Source organism: Pan troglodytes, chromosome 14 (assembly GCF_028858775.2).
Source record: "Pan troglodytes isolate AG18354 chromosome 14, NHGRI_mPanTro3-v2.0_pri, whole genome shotgun sequence".
NCBI lineage: Eukaryota > Metazoa > Chordata > Mammalia > Primates > Hominidae > Pan > Pan troglodytes.
Genome location: NC_072412.2, coordinates 26,808,584 through 26,832,113, shown reverse-complemented (window position 1 = coordinate 26,832,113; position 23,530 = coordinate 26,808,584). Strand labels below are relative to the sequence as shown.

At 37.4% G+C, this 23,530-nt stretch overlaps 1 protein-coding gene across 1 annotated transcript in view; it reads right to left on the bottom strand.

Moving 5' to 3' along the window:
- LOC104001796 (RNA polymerase I subunit D) overlaps window positions 1–23,530 on the bottom strand; it is a 45,626-nt gene that overhangs the window by 3,260 nt on the left and 18,836 nt on the right. Inside the window, exon 2 of the mRNA XM_009426781.5 lies at window positions 15,678–15,752. Within this exon, the coding sequence (XP_009425056.1) occupies window positions 15,678–15,752 (75 nt within the window). The remainder of the gene's footprint in view (window positions 1–15,677; window positions 15,753–23,530) is intronic.

The following is a 23,530-nucleotide window of genomic DNA, read 5'->3' as shown; positions in this document are numbered from 1 at the left end:
CACGTGATGAGAGGCAAGCCGAGCTCTCCTGCAGGGTCTGACAGGGTACTACTGAATGCAGGCGTTGCTTTGGTGAAGACACTTGACCCACTGCAGTTGCAAACTCAGCAATGATTCAGAACAGTATTAAACACTGGCATGTTCCAAAACAGCGTAACACAGACAGCCTACAGGAAAAACTACCCTCCATCACAGAGAGTAAAAAGCTTAGAGGGCCTATCTTTGGCAATGGTGGCCTGGTGCTTACTACAAGAGCAAAATCTTTTTTATAGACAAATGAACTACATATGTCTCTTGGATATATAGGGCTAGGAGTAGCTGGTGAAACATGTCCAGCAACAGAAGAATTCTGGGGTCTTTTCACTGAAGTGGGCCATCTCAGTGGTGGTAAACTGGCCAGTTCTTCTCTGCATTAAACAACAAGGAAAGGTACTTTTCCCAGACGTGATGGTAATCCAGGATCTCAGAACAAAACCTTTGGTAACTACTGGTGAATTCCACTCTATTTTGCTGTTTTCAATGTCAGATCATCTTTAAAACCAAATGCTTCCTCGAGGTGAGCAAAGCCCTGCTACTAACTGCAGCATTCATGCCAAGAGGCAGAGGGGACTGCACCTATCTTCCAACTGCTAGTGTAACCCACTGACTCAACATAGTGACCCAAAGAGTTAGCCAGAGAATGAGATGGTTTTATAGAATAATTCCACAAGAAAACTGGCATTTACATCTCTTTTAACATCAGAGATGCAGTTTTTTAATGTTGGTTATGCCTGGGATTCTATTCTAGGTAAATAGCCAAGGGTGGCCTGAGGAGATCTTGGTTTACTGGGGTGGGGTGGAGGTGGGGTTTGAAAGTCAGACATCTCCCAGGCATGCCAGTACACATTTTAGAAGTGATGACAAGTGCTCATTCACACTCTACTAATAAATAGGGCAGGGCAATGAGATACAGTAGTTGCAAGCAGATGTGAAGGTACATATAGTAAATCATTTTATATAAAGAAATTCCAAAATCTGCACAGAATAGATCCAAGTCTAAGGACGGCAACATCAAAACCAATGTCTGAGGGAATCAGTGGGGAGAGCTTCTCTGGCCTTTAAGATAGAAATTAATTTTGCTGAATCTCACGGTTGTTTCATTGCTAAGAAATCACACTACATGAGACAGTGGCTGGGCACACATGCTTTGGAATCACACTAACAGACTGGACTTTGGGCATGTTATGTAATCTCCCTGCTGCCTCTTAGCTGTTAAGTGGGGATAATAATGGCGACTATCTTAAAGGGTTGCATGCAGATCAAATGAATGAGAACATGTAAAGTACTCAGAACAATGCCTGACACATAAAGGCATTTGGTTAATTTCAGTTTTGGTTCACAGCCTACTATTTAATTAGCTGTGTGATCACAAGCAAGTTACTTAACTCCTCTTTGCATTCGTTTCCCCCACTTGCAAAATGGGAATAACAGACGTATCTACCTTATAAAGTTATTGTGAGGATTTAATGAGATAATGCATAAGGCATTTAGCATGGTATCTGGCATACAGCAAACTGCAACAAATGTTACCTACAGGTCCACAATTTCTTATCCCTAATTCCAAAATTTAAAAACCTATTAAAACCAAGTTATTTTTATGACACCAAAGTTTGTTTGGCAGCAAAACTTGATCTGACCTGACTTTGGGCTATTTATATAGTCTTTATCCCATTGAATATAAACATTCATGTTTTGCTGAAGAAATGATACCATGTTGAACAAGTACAGAGTAGTGGTGGGGGGGTGTCTAGTACATGCTATCTGTGCTGTAATACCTTTCTAAAATGTAAAAATATCTAAAATTAGAGACTTATTTGGATACAAAGGTTTTAGAAAAAGGATGGTGGACATATATTATTTTACTCTCTCTTCATGAGAAAGAGTACACGTAGCTCTCAAATAGGCTAATACATCCGGAATTTTTGCAAGATGGCAACTCAAGATATCCCAAAGCCTCAAATCACCTGTGATAATAAGTTAATCAAGAACAGAGTAGAATCTCTATGAAAGAAAAGATTAAGAAAAAAGTAAGCCATCATTAAAAGTTAATGAGACATTTTACATAAGTTTCCAAAAAAAGGGTTAAAATTTAAAAGTTTTGGTACTTTTAACATGGTTAGATTTGTATTTGTAGAAGTTTCAGATTCCAGGCTATCTCAATTCTCCATTGCCACCGGGATCAAGCGGCTACTACATACTACCTTTGAGCTTATCATTTGTATTTCCAACTGTTCCACAAACCCTCTAGGCCTCTGTCCTCAGATGTAAAACTAACGGTTGAAGTAGGTAGGTGATCTCTAGAGTCCCTTCCAGTTTTAGGATCCTCTGCTCATGCTCTGTACATTAACTCTTTAGAAAAGTTCACTCTTCTCATTTATCACATTAGGAAATTATTTCTTACTGCCATTTCCCGCCTCCCCCGATCTTCCACAGTATTTGAGATGACATGATAAGCTGGCATTAGACACTCCACCATTCCTGGCTTTTCTCGTATCAGCTTTAGGGTAACCATCTGAGCCCTGAAATTGAGCATAAGATCATAGGCCACGGCTGCCTGCTGTGTGTGCACTGTCTGTCACTGTCTATGCCCAAAAGGTGTGCTGGGGGAAGGACTGGAGGAGGCCACAGGACAGGGCAGCTGATTTCCTGTCTTAGCTCTGACCTGGGGGGCGACTTTCTCACCCTGGCTAGTTATTTTTATATTTAGTTTATTTTTGTTTCTAGAAAATTATGCTAGCTCACATGGTAAGAGCCAGATTTAAGGTGCTAACAACATAAATGGATATAAACCCTAAATATCATGAGACTGGTTAAATCTGCTTTGGAAAGTACCCATGACACAATGTCAGATTTGAGATCTGGCATTCTATCCAGGTTAAACTTTAAAAGGAAAGCAATTTCCTTCACTTTCAAACCTGTGGGCTCAGAGGCTGTGATGGAAGGGTTCCACATGCCATGGGAAAGGCTGACTGCTCAAGAATCTGCCACTGGAGAGATGAAGACTCACTGGGGCTAGAATTACAAGCTTTTCATCTTTTTTGTCTCTCTTGCTGAAGGATAGAGGTAGTAGTATCTAACTTTCCACAGATTTAGACCTGCTACCTTTTGCTTCTAAAATATTTCCTGAATAGGACCTATCTGAGAGTGACACAGGATCACCAGCCAACAGGGTACACTGAAGACACAATTACCTTGTGCTATTCCATTACCAATGTTGCCTCATTTCATCTCCACAGCCACCATCCGAAAGGAAAGAAAAGAAGAAAGGTACAGCGCCTATCCACATCCCAAGCTAGTAAGATGTGGAGCCAGACTGGAAGCAGGGAGTCTGGAATGGGGCAGAGAGAGTGGAGCAGAGAAAGACTCACTGCAGTCCAACCAGATGGCCAATTAACAGAGCAGTCAAGAAAGAAACCGCAGGTGAAAAGCTTGTCAGCACGCTGTGGCTAAGGCTCCTCATCCAGGACAGGCATGAAGCAGCAGATGCACACACAGTGACAGGTCTGCTGAGAACAGCTGGCCACTCAGGAGCCCAGGAGAGTCACCAACACGGCCAAGGACAAAGGTGGAGAGTCCCTTAAACATGCCTGACTCTGAGATGTGTGAAGTCGAACAGGTAGTGGGAAATAAGAATTATTTTTATGGTTAGGGAATAGACACCTTGGAGTCATGGAAGCAAGTTTCCATGCAGTGCACTTCAATGCGTTCTTTTATTCTATGGACAAATCCATTCCCATACTAGCAAATAGCATATCTTCCATTCTGTACATGTCTTTGCACTCTCATGGATGTAGGTCTGGAATAATGCATCTAGAAAGACTGAAGCAGAGGCCTAACTCTCCCAACTCTGCATGAAACAAGGGGAATATTTTTTATCTTGATGCTGTGGTTGATTACAACTCATTTTGTTGTTTAATGCTGCCACAACTACCAAAACCACCCATGGTGCTACAGTTTATAATTTGGCAATCAAATGCCTCAGCATGTGGCCACCTGAAAAATGCTTTTTATGGTGTTATAATCCCTATTAGTAAACTGTTAACCCTTAATTACTATGTACAACAGTCCTGAGGCTCACAGTGGGTGTTCAATGACTGTCTCCAACATTGTACCTAAAAGTAATAAAAAATCATTGACATGTGTTTGTCTGTATATGTATGTGTGTGTGTGTGTATATATATATATATATATATATATATATATATATATATATACACCTGAGATATGCAAAGCATTATGCTAAGCGCTGTAGCAAAGATACATACCAAGCTATCTGTTTATGTGTCTCTGTCGTCTTTGGAGACTACCAAGAGGAACAGAAGGTAGGGGAAGTCAAAGTTCAGAAGCATATACGTGAATAGTAACACACTGAGACAGTTTGCAAGGCTATAATCCTCGGCCTCCAGCTCCCTCAGCAACGCAAATCATTTACATAGATATGTGCTCTAACAGTAACACATTCAGGGCTCTCTCATTCACTTTCATAACTGGATATGAAAGGAATGTGGGAAGCAGGGGCAGTAAGCATTGGCATTTCAGCATGTTATCAGACAATAATCCACAGAGAGAAATGATGCCATACAAGGAGTGTTAAGTGACAGATAGGAAAGCCAAGTTATAGTCCCATCAGCAATTCGCTAGCCAGGGCTTTAGGAAAACTCTTTGGGTTTCATGTTCTATACGTATAAAGGCTTTGGATCTCTGTGGCCTGAAAATATTGCCAAGAGCCTCCTCCACGAATCGTCTGAGATGTGAGCCCTTGCTCCCCTCCTCATTGGTTCTAACACAGTCAGTGTGGCATGCCACACTGTGATCACTTGATGCTTGTTTCTGTATCCACCAGGGGATTAAAAACTTTAAGGCCAGGAAAGTGAGTCTTCTTTACTGCTGTCCATGATCAGCCTCTTAACATACCTGCTGGTGCCCTGTGAATATTTATATAAATAAATAAACACATGTCTGGATAAAGACTGGAGAAATTATTTAGTTTCCAATAATCAACAGTTGATGACATAAACTGGAAGAACAAGATGGGTGACTTCCTTCCATATCTCTAGATTGACTCTCAATCCAAACAGAAAAGCATAAAAAAAAGTCATTCCCCTTAAAACAATTGGGTTAAGAGAACTCAAGAATCATTTTCTCTCAATTCAACCTTTAGGATTTATTTTGCCAAAATATAAGCTTTTCCAAGTATAAGGCTGAAGTTCCACAGGCACTAGACTCAGAAATTATATTGGGCAGTAGATAAGCTAAAGTGAATGTGACCAGAATAAAAACAGCTTTGTAGACAATGAAGCTGGGCAACTTTCTGAAATTTATGCTTATAAATTCCTTTATGTTGACTAAAAGGAAGTCATATGAGCCAATATTTCAGCTTCTCCTAAAGCATCTGTCAACAACAGCTTCTAAAGAGATTCTTTTGCTGAAATACATCCAAGGAAGAATATAGCACCAAATGGTCTCTTTCTTTATAAAATAAAAAATGGCATCCCACTTGCATTTTCTTTAGATCAGCAATCTCTCTCTGGCAACTGCTCAACCATCTATTTCTTATGGAATATCCAAAATGAAAAAAATAATACCACTCACTCTAGTTCTATTTTAAATTTTAAAGCAAATAAAAGGTCTTCTAGATACTTAGAAAAAACCAGGCCATGGCCACTAGTGAACAACAGATTGCTACTCTTTTAAGAACTGTCCAAGAAGTCCACTCCACAGCGATGGGTCTTGGGACTCTTGTGGCTGAACACCTGGCCAGGCTACCTAAGTGCTATTTCAGTGCAGAGGAGCTGTCTGCCTCTGGCCGAGGTGTAGGATTGTTCTGGATTCTGCAGAGCAGGCTGGTATCATTCTTTTTAATAAAACAAAAGGGACTAGTAAAATGTTTTTCAAATTTGTGTTCACTTTAGAATCACCCGGGTATCTCTTTAAAACTCCAAAGCCCAGGCCACACCCCAAGTTCATAATCACTGATAGTGGGGCACAGGCGTCAGTATTTTTTGAAGCTTTCCAGGTGATTCCAAATGTGCAGACAAATTTGAGAACTAATGACTAGTGGTTAAAAGTTTCTCACATACACTTATTTAAATAAATGGAAACCAGGTGATCTTCCAGGACGAGCAGATGAAGGGCAGGTGCCCTTTGTCCCAGCACTAGTGAGTAGAAGCAAGCCACGGTTGTCATGGGTCCAGACCTCCTTTCATAGCCCATATCTGTTTGGGTGTGCTGAACTGCTGGACTGAACTCTGGCTAGGAAAAAACAGTTGCCCCTGGAATAAGCAAGTACCCAGAGAGTCCTGCTTCCAGAGCAACACAGATCAAGAATCAAAACGTAAACATTACGAGAGAGATAGAGAAAAAAGCAGATAAACTTTTTATTTTTAATGAAGTGAAGTCTTCTATGGGATTGACTTGCTCAATTGTTCAGAGCAGTGCTTCCCAAACTTGATTGATGAGATCTTCTGGTAAGCTTAAAAAACTAACAAAGAAACAAAAAACCTGTAGGACCGATCTTAGACTTCTCTATCAGAATGCCCTAGAGTGAAGCAGGGAAGGAGATGTGTATTTTTATTTTTTATTTTTTTGAGATGGAGTCTTGCTCCGTCACCCAGGCTGGAGTGCAGTGGTGCAATCTTGGCTCACTGCAACCTCCGCCTCCTGGGTTCAAGTGATTCTCCTGCCTCAGCCTCCTGAGTAACTGGGAACACAGGCGCCACCATGCCCAGCTGATTTTTTGTATTTTAGTAGAGATGGGGTTTCACTGTGTTGCCCAGGCTGCTCTTGAACTCCTGAGCTCGGGCAATCCACCTGCCTCGGCCTCCCAAAGTGCTAGGATTACTGGTGTGAGCCACCACGCCTGGCTGGAGATCTGTATTTTTAAAAACCTCTCCAGATTATTTTCTAATTAAAAAAACTCTATTAAAAAGTGATAAATAGAACACATATTTGTTATATATTACTGTAACAGAGCCCCTGGTAGAGGGTTACAATGGATAGCATTCCCCGCTTCTCATGCTCCCCTTAGTGCTCACTGTTAGGAGGCCTAACTTCTCACAGACCTTTATGTGTTACGGGGTCCCATGGCCTTCCCTGACCTGGCCAATAGAGGATTACATGCATTGATCCACAACTCGGGTTTTCACATACATAGTAGATATTTTCTCACAAGGATTCATATAGTGCTGACCAATTCTTTTTAGTGACTGTAAAATATTCAACAGTAGGATGTACCACAGTTTATTTAAGCATTTTCCTATCTATGGACATTTGGACTGCTTCCATTTTTTTTACTATCAAAATGTGCTACAATAATTTTGTACTTAGGTCTGCACACATTTATTAAGTTCTATGAAAGAGCGATTACTGGGAGCAGAGATCCTGGGTAAAGGGGCACAGAGAACTGTGACTCAACATTTTGCCCATGGCCCTGCACAGAGCAAACCACACCACTGCCTGAAGCACCACACTGCACCCCTTTCCACATCCCTTCATCTCCACTGGATTACTGCCTCTTTCATTTCTGCCAATCTAATGGGTGAAATTTAAGTGCTATTTAAGAGGAATATAAATACCTATGCATGCACTCCCATCCCCATTAGATTATAAATTCCAAGAGAGCAGGAATCTTTGTCATTCTGTTTACAGATACATGAGTGTCAAAATAGCAGAGCCTAGCTCTGCTAAGTACTCAATAAACGTGTTAGTATGTTTACTTACTGGCCATTTGTAGTTTTGATATATACACATACACAGACACAGACACAGACACACACAGATATGGTTTTCTTTTTATAAACTGATTTGTAGAAGCTTTTTCAATACTTAGAGTATTAGTCCTTTGTCTGTTATATATGGCAAATAATTTCAACCAGTCTACCACTTGTCTTTTCACAAGTTAACTTTTTGTATGGTATCTTTTACTATGTAGAAGTTTACTATTATTATGACATGGTTGAATCTGCCATTGTCTCATTCATAGCTTCTAGGTTTTGTGCCTGGCTGAGGGAGGTTTCTACCTTATCCTTGCCAATATTATAAAAATATTATCCTGTATTTTCTTCTATAAGATTCATATTTTGTATGTTTAGTTTTTAATTTTCAGTATTACAGATGAATAGTCAACTGTATCAGCATCACTTACTAAATAATCCACCCTTTCTCCACTAGTATGAACAATGACCTTTTTCCACACAGTTAGTTCATATACATACGTCGGTCTCCATTCTTTTTTTTGTTTTCTTTCCTTCTCCACTCCCTTCCTTCCTCCTGCCTCTTTCTTCCCCCAGTCTCTATTCTTGATTCTCTATTCTCTCACTAATGTCTTTAGTCTTACACGAATCTCATACTAATTACTATAAATTTACATACTATTATTATATTGAGCATGCAATATTCTCATCTCATTCCTCCCAAAAATATCTTAGCTGAAAAATTGCACCTTTATAATGGAGAGATCTGGTAGTCACCAGCTTTATCAAGGGCAACCTGACATTAAGTCCTCCTGATCTGTTGTAATTAAGACATATAAAAACATCACCTGTGTAATATTCCTTCCCGTCAAACAAGTTTGACCTGAATCTAATCAAGAAAACATAATAAGGCAAATCCAGTATGTGGAACATTTTTGCCTGGATCCTGAATCTGCATCCCAAACAAAAGGCGACCACTATAAAAGACATTTTTGGGATGTTAGATGACAATATGAAATTATACATTAATTTCATTGATATGGTAATTACAATGTGATTATGTATGAGAATGTCTTTGAGATCTGCATGCTGAAGAATTTAGGGCTGAAGTATCAAGATGCCTACAATTAATTTTCACATGGTTCAGCCAAAAATTATATGTTTGTGTATTACATGTAAATATATCACACAATCATAGATAATCAAACAATGTCCTTTTTTCTCATTATATTTTCTAGTGGGCTATTGACTGTATAAGGAATTGATTTTGAATGTTTATCTTGTGCTAAACCACTATGGGTAGACATCCTATCTTCAACAAATGACCCTTTGTCTCCTTTTTTCTCCTCCTAGTTATTTTCCTTGTTTTGCTGTATTTGCTTGCTGGCACCTATCTAAAGCAGCAGTTCTCACCATGTGACCCGTGAACCCTGAGAGTCCTCCAGACTCATGAGGCAATCTACAAAGTCAAAGCTATTTCCATAGTTTTGATATAATTTGCTCTTCTCCAGAAGGTTGACATTTGCACTGATGGTGCAAAAGCAACAAGTAAAACAGTGGCAAGAAACAAGGCAGTGATGAAAAACTGTACCAGTGGTCATTGTACTCTTTACCACCATGCACTTCCAGTTAAAAATGGCCAGTTTTACTTGAGAATGTCCTTGATGAAGCAGTGCAAATTATTAATTTTGTTAAATTTTTACCCTTGAGCATCAGTCTTTTTAATAATGTATGTGTATAAACGGGACATACATAACAAAGCACTCTGCTACTTGAGATTATGATGGAGGCCTCAAGGAAAAGTACTTGTGTGACTGAATGGCAAAGTGAACTAGCTGGTTATTCAGATGTGGGTGAGCCTGTCACTTCTAGGAAAACAACTCACAGTATTCATTGCCAATATACAACTGGAGCTTCCAGATGAAAGAAAATTAGAATTTTGGCAAACGGTGAACTTGACAGGTTCCCTTGACACTTAAAAGACTGATCTGATGAGATTGGTGATGATATTTACAAATGTGATTTAAAAAATATTATATAATGACACGTGTCAACATTTGGAAGCTTCATAACTCAGTGAACCAATATTTTCCAGATGACCAATGATGATGTTACAAAATCAAGAATAAGTAGAAGATCCAGCCAAGGTACAAGGATATTATATAAAGGGCTTTTACTGTAATAGGATAGGAAAAGTACACATTATTAAAAAGAATATTATGAAATTACTACTTGTTGAAGTTACTTGCAAAGTTCTGATGTAGTATCAAAGAAGAATATCTACAGTCTTCTGAAAAAGTTATTGAAATAGAGCTAAAATCACGCAATTTACAAGTGAGTAAGAAAATATCAATCATAGTTCTTGCTCTGTAAGGAGCGTTCAAGGGGATTGGTTGTTTCTTGCCAGCTCTCCAGATAGACATCATTTATCCTGACAACTTTAGTATCACCTACTGGCTTCGTTAAACTTTCTGATATGTATTTCCTTTTGAAAATACATATCTTTGTAAGGTAGTATTTTCTTCACATACTTCAGCCAAAATAACACATTACAATAGATTGAATTCAGAAGCAGATATAAGAACCCAGGTGTCTTCTATAAGCCAGACATCAAAGAGGTTTCCAAAATTACTGTACTCAATGCATTTTGTTTTGCAAATATAGTTATTTTTCTTATAAATGTTATTTATCTTAATGTATTTATTATTTAAAAATGAATAAATACTTAAAAATTGCCCAGCTTTAATTTTAAACATTGGTATTGATAGATATAACCCACATAAACAAAAGCTCTTTGGGGTTCTCAATAACGTAAGAGTGCAAGTATCCTAAGATGTTTGAGAACCACTGTTCCAAGACAATTGAGATAACCAAGTAACAATCCCAGCAGGAATTCGTGTCTTTCAGACTCATGGGAAAGTGTAATTTCACATCCTAGTCTCCCACGGGATCCACCTCTTACAATCTGGAGTATCTTACTTTGCCTGCCATCTTTTATTTACTCCCTTTTCAACATGCTTTTTCCCTATACCTGGGAAGAAGCTGCTAGTTGTCCCTCAATATCTGCTCTTTCTTTTTTCTGTAGTCAAAGAACCCCAGATACTTATCTGCCACGCAACTGCCTATGAAAAAAAAGATGAAATTTCTGTCCTTGCAGCTAGATGTAGACATCAGACTAAATTCTGGCCAGTGGGGTACATGAAGAAATGGTACATTCAGGCCGGGCACGGTGGCTCACGCCTGCAATCCTAGCACTTTGGGAGGCCAAGGCAGGCGATCACTAGGTCAGGAGTTCCAGACCAGTCTGGCCAAGATGGTGAAACCCTATCTCTACTAAAAAAAAATACAAACATTAGTCAGGCATGGTGGTGGGCACCTGTAATCCCAGCTACTCGGGAGGCTGAGGCAGAGAATTGCTTGCACCCGGGAGGCAGAGGTTGCAGTGAGCTGAGATCCAGCGACAGAGCAAGACTCCGTCTCAAAAAAATGAAATGGTAAATGCAACTTCTGGCAAGTTTTCTTTTTTTTTTTTTGAGATGGAGTCTCACTGTGTCCCCCAGGCTGGAGTGCAGTGGTGTGATCTCGGCTTACTGTAACCTCCCTCTCGCAGGTTCAAGTGATTCTCCTGCCTCAGCCTGAGTAGCTGGGATTACAGACGTATGCCAGCACAGCTGGCTAATTTTTGTATTTTTAGTAGAGATGGGATTTCACCATGTTGGCCAGGCTGGTCTCAAACTCCTGACCTCAAGTGATCCGCCCACCTCGGCCTCCCAAAGTGCTGGGATTATAGGCGTGAGCCACAGCGCCCAGTCATGGCAAGTTTTCTTAAAGGAAAGGGGTGTGCCTTCTTTCTCTTCTTCCTTTCTGCTGATTGAAATGTGGACTCAATGTCTGTTACTATATTAGACTATGTAGAAAAGAGTCATACCCTATGATTGGGAGATTTGGAAAACTGGAAGGAGCCTGGGTCCCCAGTAACTCTGTGTAACTACCAACCTAACCAGTGTTATTCCTAAAGAGTACATCAACGCCCACACAAATCTCAAGACAGTCTGGTGCACATGGTAACTTTCCCCAGGGAGAGCAGAACTAGCATTGATACACTAGTTCTTTTACTATCAGAAAGTTTTATGAAGCCAGTAGGTGGTACTAAAGTTGTCAGGATAAATGATGTCTATCTGGAGAGCTGGCAAGAAACAACCAATCCCCTTGAACGCTCCTTACAGAGCAAGAACTATAATTGATATTTTCTTACTCACTTGTAAATTGCATGATTTTAGCTCTATGCTGAGTCTTTCTAATAGGTATTAGATTGGACCAATGATTACTGACAGCCTGATGAAGGTTCAGCCTTATATCCAAAACCAAAGCACCCTGTGCCTAAAAAGTTTATACTAATCTGACTCATAATAGTAGAGGCACCTTATTTCTGTAAAGCACAGAGGAGGGCTGGAAAGAAGAGCAGATTTAACTAATATTTACTAACTAACTGCTACATGCCAGGAACCATGCTGGGTGTTTTCATACACATTATCTCACCAGATTTTCACTACCATCCTCCCAATTTTCCCATGAGTCTATAAGACAAGAATTCCTGCTGGCATTCTTATTTTTTTCAATTGTCTTATAATAGTGGTTCTCAAACTTTGTGGTCTTAGGGTAGTTTACACTCACACTCCTAAAAATGATTGCGGACACCCCAAAGAGATTTTGTTTATGTGGGTTATATCTATTAATATAAATATTCAAAATTAAAGCTGAGCATTTTTTTCAGTATTCACTCTAAAATAATATATCTATTATTTACTAGGTATTTTACTGAAGCTAAGATGATTACACTTGATAGATACAGGTTGACTCACATTGGATTATTTCATTATATAATTTCATCCATAAATATATCAGAATACATTTCTAAAAGATAATGGCTTTTAAAAATTAAAATAACAGCAATACTATCACACCTAAAAAATCAACATCAGTTCCTTAATATCATCAAATACCCTCAATTGTTGAATAACTTTTTACAGTTAGTTTGGATAAAGACCCAAACAAGGTACCCATTTTATTTGATGTTCCTCAAATCTATTAATTCACAGGATACTTTTCTTTCTTTTCTCCTTGCAATTCATTTGTTAAAGAAACTGGGTTCTTTGTCCTGTAGCATTTCTCACATTTTGGATTTTTGTGATTGCAGCCTTATGGTGTCATTTAACATGTTTCTCTGCCCTCTGTATTTCTTGCAAACTAGTAGTTCTAACTAGAGACTTGATCAGATTCAGGTTCAATTTTTTGACAAGGATGCCCCAGAGGTGGTGGTTTGCTCTTCTTGCATCTTTCTGTGGTATGAGGGTTAATGAATGTGTTGAAACTCAAATGATGATAATATTATTCTATAATCCTTCTAATATATTAGTTACAATTCTTCTGTAAAGTTTTCTTTCATCAATTAATTGGTGACTTTGAAGTATAATTTGTACAGGGAACAGGGTAAATGCTTACTTCTTCCTATTTATCAGTTTTGTGAATAGTGATTTGGTGCTCTAGCATCCTATAAAAGGGACTACCAGGTTTATTATTATGATTATCATTATGACCTTACAGATTTTAACATATTTTAGGTGTTTTAATCATTTATTTGTTTTTTAAATCAAATTATATCATCTTTGACTAATGGGAGATCTTTCAAGTGGGTCCTGAGTCTTTCTGAAATGAGTACATTGGTCTTTGACAGTTTCTTTTCTTTCTGGTGTGACAAGATTTTCCAGCTTCTCTTATACATTTCCTGCCCATGTAGTCAAGAGTTTGGTTTGGCCCAAAGAGAGGGCTGGCCTTTGCCTTAGCTTCCAGAAAGTAATGTCATAGAAATGTCTTTGTTTAGGGTGGAGCTGGTCATACCTAAGAGTCTTAGAGTGGGAGCTGGCCATGCCAGAGAGACTAACATGTGACTTAGGGTGAGAGCTTTGGGTTATGTGGTATCAGTCAACCTGGAAACTGAGATCAGTCATGTAATCCATCCATCCATCAATCAAACCTATGTAATGAAACCTCAATAAAAACTTTGAACACTGAGGCTCAGGTGAGCTTCCTTGCTTGGCAATATTCCATGCCTATTATCACACACTGATGCTGGGAGGGTAGCATGTCATGACTTCAAACCTATTTAATGAAACCGCAATAAAAACTTTGAATGCTGAGCCTCAGATGAGCTTCCTTGCTTGGCAATATTCCATGCTTATTATCACACACTGATGCTGGGAGGGTAGCATGTCCTCTTCACGGAGCAGAGGATAACAGTGGCTTTAATCTTTGTGTCTTATTTTGGCTGATTTTAGTTTGTATCTTGTCCCTGTAATAAGCTGTAACCACAAGTATAACAGATTTCAGTTAATTGTGTGAGTTCTTCCAGTGAATTATTGAAGCTAAGCGTGGTAGTTTGGGGGAACCCTCTGAACTTGTGGTTGGTATAAGAAGTAAGGATAGTCGTGGGGACTGTGACCTCTAATTTTGCAGTTTGGCTAACTCTGGGCACTGCTTCAGGTCTGCAATCAGTTCTTACTCTAAGGATTCCGCTCTCCTTTCAGTGAGAAATGGTATTTACATAACACAGTTTTGGCACCAGGGGTGCTCACTGCTACTGGGTGGGTGGTCATTGTTTCTAGGCCTTTTCTGTGAAGAGAACTAGAAAAAGCTTTTCTCTCTCCCTCTCTTTTTTAAGAGAAAATCTAGCACAACCTCATACTGATGTTTCCAATTCAAATTTAGGATTATAGGTAGGTTTTTATTTCTTTGATTTTATATTTGTAGCTCTTTAAAATTTTCATGTTAAATCTTGGTATTTATATATAGAAAGTATTGCTTGTTTTATCCTACTATATAATATTTTCAGAATAGCAATACCAATATTATTACTAACAATATGATGACTGAAAACAATTTCTTTGTAGTTATTTTTTATCTTTTGGAAATATAGTCAAATTCCAGATCACCTGAAATAGTTTCTTTCCATGTAGCTAAGCCATCCACTCAATGGTTTATCAGGTCCATGTTTTATTTTGCTTGATTTTTAGGTATTATCTTTTCCATTTTAATTTTTGTCTTGGATTTTAGGTAAACTATGTGCATGGTTCTAAATGTCAAAATTACAAAACAAGCTATGTTCAGAAGTTTAGCTTCTACTCTTATCACATTTTTACATTTTACTCTTTTTAATGACCCTCCTTATTCCATTGCAGTACATTTTTAACTGTAGATATAAGTTCCAGAATCAGCAAATTCATCAAATGCAAATGGCATCACTAAAGTAGTGCCTAGAAGGGTGTTTTTTTTGGTTTGTTTTGTAGAGATGAAGTCTCACTATGTTTCCCAAGCTATTCTCAAACTCTTGGGCTCAAACAATACTCCCACCTTGGCCTCCCAAAGTGCTGGGATGACAGGCATAAGCCATTGTGCCCAGCCCATATTATTAAGTTTTAACAAGCTCTATTTTGTACATAATCTGCAAAGGTAATCTTTAATTCTACATGGCTGAATTGTCACATAATCAAAATGCTTACAGTTAAAATTAATTTCCTAAAATAAATTTTAATTTACTAAGGACTATAAGTAAACTAGAAATTCTTAAACAATGAACACCAACATAATATTACTCTTGCACAGGTGACTTTGGGCACAGTAGTATCTAAATACCTCTTGGAGACTTGTGAACTAAAGGGACAATGAACCTATACTGCGTATCCTCCATAGGCGCCCGCTGCCCATTTCTTCATGTTATTAGAGTTTCTCAACATTCAGTTCTCAGCAGTGTCTTACTCTACACTTGTCTCTGAGCGATTTCCTCTGCTTCCATGGTTTCCCATTTCCTCTATATGCTAAAGATTTACATATTTATATCTCCAGCTAAGAATTTTTTCTTAAGTTTTAAGGAAGATTACTCAAAGAACTTACCAACCCATGGGTCCCATTGTTTCAGCTCTAGTTTTCCCACGTTTTGCCTCCTTAAGCAGTTCTTCTATTGCTTTCCTGATAAGAAAAAGGAAAAGATTTGAGAGGCAGTCACCCTACTAAGTTCTGAAAATCAATTCATTCCAGGTCCATGATCTTGGGAAAGGAACTAACTTTTGAAGCATGATTGCTGGGGCAAATTTTTTTTTAAATGGTTGACAATTTTGAACACATAAATTAAAAAGAAACTATTAATATAAAGAGAAGCAACATTGAAGAGAAAAAAATTACAAACTGGAAAAAATATTTTTGATATGAGACAGTTAAATCATATATCCTTAATATAAGAATTATCTTTTCTTATTAATTTGAATAACCAAAAGACATGAACAGCCAAATATGTATATATCTATATTTTTTCAAATTCACTGTTATTCAAAGAAATACCAGTGAACTCAACAAGGATAAATGTTTCTGCCCATTAGTTAGTGAGGGGGTAGAGAAATGGATAACTTCTTCTCTACTAATGGGGACTGAAGCTGATATTACATTTCTGGAGGACAATCCAGCAACACAATAAAGAACCTTAAGAATAGTATATACCAGTTGATCTAAAAATTTTTTACTTTGTCCTATGAAAATATTCAAATAAGTACGGAAAAGTATATGTACAAGGATATTCAAACTACTTGTTAACAATTAAAGAAAAAACAGAAAACTTAAATATTTACTGATAAAGGATTGGTTAAATAAATCATAACATATCCACATATGTGGAAGATTAGGCAGTCATTAAAAATGAAGACAAATGAATTTTTGGCACAGGACACTCATAACATATTCAGTATATAAAGCTGGTACAAAAGAATATGTGTAGAATAACCTTAATTTCAAATTTATTTACATATATATTACATAGAAAAACATTTGGAGACGGCTAGGTGTGGTGGCTTATGCCTGTAATCCCAGTACTTTGGGAGGGTGAGGTGAGAGGATCACCTGAAGCCAGAAGTTTGAGACCAGCCTGGGCAACATAGCAAGACCTGGTCTCTAAAAAAAATAAAAATAATAATAATAAAAAAATTTGGAGGGATGTTATCAAAACAGTAAGATGAGTTTTAAGGTGATTTTTTCTGTTTGCATTGCTGTATTTTCTATTTTTTCTACAATGAACATGTATTATTTGTGTAATTTTTGAAGAGGTTAAAAAAACAAAACATATTTATCAACCATATTCTGAGACTTTACTATGTGTAAGATACTGTGCAAGGTGCTATGGGTAGCAACATAGGAAGATGATCGTCCCTGACTTGAATATGATGTATCAATAACAAAGTTAAGAAAAAACAAAGTTAAGAAAAAGAGAGGTATAAACAAATATAGTCCAAAACAAATATAGTCCAAAGACAGAACTATAAATCTAATCATGAATTTTTGAAGCTGGATAATTACATACAGTCTATATTAAAATATTATGACACTATTATAATACTACCATACACTACATAATCTTCAAATGATATTAACATTGTTTATAAGAATGTTTTATTTCATGTTGATTTTTGTTTTATCAAAGTAAAGCATGCACATAGTTTAAAAAGACAAATATTATTTAAAAGATTTTAAATACAACAGTCTTCTAAATTATCCTGCCCTACCCACCAAAGAAAACAATTTCAACTTTTTTCATCTGTTTCTCGTTATTTACCTCCATATTCCTAATACTATGCTTTCAAACTATTTCACCACCTCTTAATCTTCAAAAATACATCTGCTTATTTTTGTGTAACTCATTTTAAAATAAACTCTTATTGAGATCTTTAAAAGATGTCTTTTCAGTTAACTCAGCAGCTTGACATTTTCTGATCCTTCTTGGGAAGGCCCACTGCTACAGATCAATGAAAAACTAAAGCGCTTGCCTATCTACTGACATGTTGACTCCCTCAATCACAAGTTTCGCAGCCCAACCTCTTATGGAATCACAAAGAGGTAAGTTCATCTGATGACCACATATGCTGCTTCTTCTAGCTCTTTAGAATAATGATATGGCCTGCTGAAATGATCTGGGGACTTTGTCTCTTACAGTTCAAGCAAAATTTATCCTAATTCCAAAACAGAGATTGTTTTTCACCCTTATAGATTTAAGTAAAAAAATTAAAGGGTATAAATATTCCAAATATGCCTCTTCCTTTCCCATAAATTAGTGTGGTAGTTTTAAAATAAAAAGATAAATCATACCTAGATCCACCTATGTGCTCTCCTTCTGTCAAAAGAAATGGTTAAAAACAATCAGGAAAACAACTTTTTGGGGCAGTTCCCCAATTATGAACAAAATATGTATCAGTTACAAATAAACTAGAATGTGTTTTCCCATAAAAACTATGTTAAAATGTTTGCCTAGCTTTCTGGACCAGACTATAGAAGCTTATTTGAGTCAGAAACCAGCTGAAATGCTATACATCTGCAGAAGATACTCAGTAAAGATTCTTGCAGAGACCCTGAAGGCATATTCTAGGTGCTTTCAAGAGCTTGAAGTTTGACAGTGACTCTTCTTTAGTGTCGATTCTACTTAAAACTGTCTCTAGCACTGTTATTAATTTTACCTGGCACGCTTAAGGATGCCTTCTGGTTTACAAGTACAATCAAAGAGAAAAGAAGATATATGTATGAGAAAGACTGCCTGCAGTGAAACAAATTCACCAAGGATGGAGGACCATAAAAGGAGGAGTAGATACTGGGTGGGAGGGCACTCAGTCAGCTGGTCTACCGTGTTCCCACTGGTAAAGGGGGCTTAGCTGCTGTTCACAGCCAAAGTGGTGCAGTGTGACCCATTCCCATGGTTCGGATCTACCCAAGTTAGGTATCTGCAATTGGTTTAACAACAACTAATGTCGATATAGAGCTTTAAGTATACCAAGTACTATTCTATATAACCATGATAACATAGTTATTACCACCAATACAGATGTGGAAAGTGATATTCAGAGACATCGACTAACTTGCCCAAAGTAACACTGCTAACGATCAAGGAGAAGGGCAATGAGGAAGAGGAACAAAGCAAACAAAACCCAACTTCTGTTTTTAAGGCTAGGCATCATCTGATCCTTCTATTAGGCTATCTCCTCCACAAATATCTGCGCAGCAAATCCTGGAGAAATTGTTTATCATTAAAAGGCAAAATATAAACTAAATGGGGAAAAAAAAGGCCTAACAGAGTGCCACTACTGCATTCATTCAAAGAGAACTGGGGGATAGGCTGATACTGGAGAGGCGGAAGGAATGAAGGAGGACTGATCACTATTTTGTCCTAAGAATGTTGAGCATTCGCTACTTCCCACCCAAAAGTCTCCTGCATAAGCTCCCTCTACAGAGCTTTACTTCCAAAGAAGAAAACAATTTCTAGCAATCAAGTATCCCAACCTTAAAACACTATAACTACCTTCAAAATTAAGGGGAGAAAGTCAGCAACTTCCCCATTACTGTAGCCTCTGTTGTTTCCTCTAGAAATCTCATTAATGAATTATTGGGTAAGGAAATTATAAATCCAGTTTCTATTCTGCACGATCACAGGGGCAAAATAACTTAAATTATCAAAGATTATGAAACATCAACATGCATGAAACAAGATAGTTTTTAATGAGGTGATGAAAGAAGTGTAAACTGTAATTAAAATACAGGAAAAGCAAATAGGAGAATATATAAGAACTAAGTATATACAGAACTTGAACAATTAAAAAATTATTCAGACATAAACTTAGTTCTTGGTATGCTAGTTTTTATACTTGGTTCTTTTCAATATCTTGAAGGTTTCTTTGTACAACTAATTAATTATGTTAGAATACTAAGTTCCATGGAGACCCAAGAGAGCTGAGTCATTAAGCAGACGGTTTTCTGGGCACAGGAACAAACCACAATCAATTTTCAATGATCCATGTGTGTATTATCTCCAGCCAATTTTCCATCCTAACACAGCTTCCTCAGGCCTGCCTGTTCACTCCATTAGCCAGCTGGTACATGCTTAAGGAATGTCAACTGATCATAATAGCAGCTTAAATAAAACCCAAGTAGGAATGCAAATCTGGTACAAAATCATCTTAAAATCCAAAGTCAAACAAATTAGTTTTGAGTTATCTGGGTCTGCTTCTTTTTAATCACTTTAATCAACTGAGGGTTAACTGTTCCAGTGTACAGAAGGATAGCAAGAAATTGAAGGCAACTGAAATAAAGCACCAGAAATTGAGAGGAAAATTAAATAATAGAGTAGGAAAACAGGAATTTTAAAGGAATAAAATCAGAGAAGCTAAATCTCAAATAACTGCTCAAAAATGATGGAGTCAGTCAGAGGGAACTATAGGCCTCTTCCTGTGATGGTGAAGGAAAGCTAGGAACACAAGGCTGAACGTTAGAAGCTTTCCTCATTTGTGTCTCTCTCAGTCTTTAAAAGTCACCTTTGATCAGCTAGCTGTATAGTACAGTATCTGTCACATGATGGACAGAAAAACAGGTTCGAAAAAGGCAATACATTGCTTAATAAGACTACTCTCTTCTTGATGTGTTCAAACAAGCATGACTTGGTGACAAGAATACAGACTTCTTAGAAAATTGGCAGAAATGAGTACAGCATCATTTGCTGCTGTTGACTGGGAAGTTATCTAAAAGGCCCAACACATTATCAGTGCTGAAGGCAAACATGTTTATACTTGTGGAGTCGTCCACATACGTGTAAAAGAAACCTTACTATGGCAATCTAAATTTCTTCCCATAATGGAATGATAAAGCTTAGAGAGAAAAATGGAACTATCTACTCGATCTTCAGTAAAGTTTTGATGTCAGGTCATTGATTAAAAAAATATAGACAGATGATCAGATCACTCTGAACATCTGCAAACAACTGCTTATAGGTTCATACTGCCAGTAGTAACTAGTGGTTTAGTAGTCATAGGGATCTGTAGAAACCACAGGACAAAGTTTGGGTTCTTTATGACTTAGTATTTTGACTACAGACACAGGCAAAAATTCAGAAATATCCTTATTTAATTTCAGTAAAATATCAGATTGTCTGGGGTCATGTATCAGCTCTAAAGAAAGGTACAAAAATTCAAATTGTGAAAAGGGTTTTTAAAGACAAGGTAAAACTCAATAGGAACACTGAGGTTATTTGGGAAATGAAAAGAGTTATTCACAGACATAAACTAAAGGCACAATAAATTAATCTGCACATTTTGTTAAATTCAGCTAATCTATATTACGCACTTGCTAAATACAAGGTACTGTGATTTATACGGTGAATTAGGCTCTTCCCTGAAGAGGCTATTAGGGCCTGCATATAAAATAAAGAGCCATATATGTACTTTAAAAACAAATACTGGATTATCTAGGAGAATGTGAGGAGGGAGCTCCAATATTCATTTATAAAATAACAAACAGAAAAGGTGCTGAATTTTTAAGAAGAACTTATGCTGGTAAAAGACTGGAAGGTGATGGAGGAACATGAGTTTGAAAGGAAAATTAATGAGCTCCTTTGTTGATTTCATGCCCAACATGAACTAAAGAGATAGATGAAAGTGGTATTTTAAGCAGTGGTGGAAAAATAAGACAAAGATACTGCAGATTGCTTTTTGCAATGATGATAATAATTACTTCACAGGGTTGTTATGAGGATAAAATAAAATATTTGATTTGGATCCAAGTGTTCTGTATTTTATAAGAAGCAGAAGAAATATGATAGCTATTTTCTTTACACTCCTAAAGGTCTCGGAACTTGTCTTTTTCAACCCAGTTTTCTCTATGCCTGGCACATACATGGTTAAGTTAAGATCTGGGGAATAAATGGGTTCTGGGTATGTGTGGGACATGATACAAATGCAAGGTTTTAAAAATAAAAATACTGCATCTGTAGACAGAATAGATGATGATGGGTGAGATGGAAGAAGAGGAAAGACAAAGGAGGTGAGAAGAAGATAAAAGAAAAAAATATAGTATGTCACTGGGTAAATAAATTTAATGAAAAAAATGAAGAGCTACAGGTTCCTGAGGGAGCAATCCCCTGTAGTGGCCAAACGAACAGGGGCACAACAGCAACACGTATCCTTAGTGTCATCAAACATTAGGGCAGACTGGGAAACCACAGACACTGACCAAGGACACAGAATGAGGCAGAGCTGGAATATTTCCTGTCAGGATTGAGGACTTTGATCTACTAGGGCTGCCTGAAAATCTCAGCAAGGTTTCAGATCTGGAAAACACTTTTCCCTTCAGTGAGCTACTGATCAGAGATAAATGGCCTTTGTTTAGCTTCCAATATTATTCTTTTGCTTCATTATATATATATATACACATGTTAACATCCTCTGAACTCCATTTCTTAGTGGAGATGCTAATTGTGTTTTGAGATGACAGCGCCTAGTGTTGGAGTGGAGGGTGCCACTACAGAGAGGGTGAGATGTCACAGTGGGGCCACTGGCCTGTCTCTGCAAGGCCTTGCCACACAGATGCTCTGTGGGATAACCACATCTAGGGCCTTGGCTCTGACAGTCCAGAGACATAACACGACTTAGACACTCCCACCAACTGCAACACTACATTTGCTGTTACATGCACGGGGGAGCTTTGCCCAGGTTATGCCCTCTGTCCAAATCACTCTCCACTCACAACCTTTACACCAGACGCTCAGCTCTCACATTACCTCTCCACCAAGCCTTTCCCGATCTCCCTGTTTGCTCCACATCAATAGAAGTAACTGCTCCTTTCTTATAGGCCCACTGAGGGGCACATGAAGTCCCCATACAATATTTCCGAACATGTAAAAGTTATAAAATAAGCTAAAAATATTTAAATATATTTCTTCTTCCTATCTTGACAAATATGCTTTCATCATAACAAAATAAAAAATATTTTCAGCCATTTTTTGAAATGGCTGAATATTTGGATTAATATTAATATTTGGATTAATGGTAATATTTGGATTAATGTGGAAAGACAGAAATATTTCGTTTATATTCCATGAAACTTATTTTCTTGCACTGATTTTAATAAAGTCCCTAATTATATTGTTATAATCAAGATTTTCATATAAATTAAAAGTGGTTTCATTCCTTGCAAATTATAGGAAAAAGAGCCTTGTAAATACTTTGACTTGGGGCTTATCTAGAAACACCGGATGTGTAGGAATTAATATGGAAGTTTAGCATATGGCCCAATTGCTGTCAAGCAAACGCTAAGAGAGAATTGTGAATTTAGGCATTTGATATTTCACATGAGATGTGAAAGTATGGTTCCAGGCATTTGTATTGAAAATGCAGTGCCCCTTTTTTTGTAAGCACAAGAGTGTACAGTCGGCCCTCTGTATCTGTGGATTCAACCAAACATGGATTGAAAATTTTTTTTAAAGAAGCAAAAAAATAACAATACAATGAAAATAACACAAATAAAAACCAATACGGAATAAGAGCTATTTACATAGAATTTACATTGTACTAGGTAAGACTAGATTATACCTAGTACAATGTAATATTAGTAATAATAGATTACTTAGGTTACAGGCAATCTAGACATGATTTAAAGTATACAGGAAGAGGCATGTAGGTTATATGCAAATACTATGCCATTTTATATCAGGTTTTGGTATCCATGGGGGTCCTGGAAGCAATCCCCCAGGGATACTGAGGGAAGGTTATATGTTCTATAAACCATAATAGTCTAAAAGTATTAAAAAACAAAATGTAAAATAATAAAATGATCTATGAATCAGTGTCAAATTTCTTGTATGTTCCACATAGACCTACACATATACAAACATAAGAGTAATATGATTTAAGATTGCAAAAGGTTACTCAGTTTCCAGGTGCAGCTGCTTC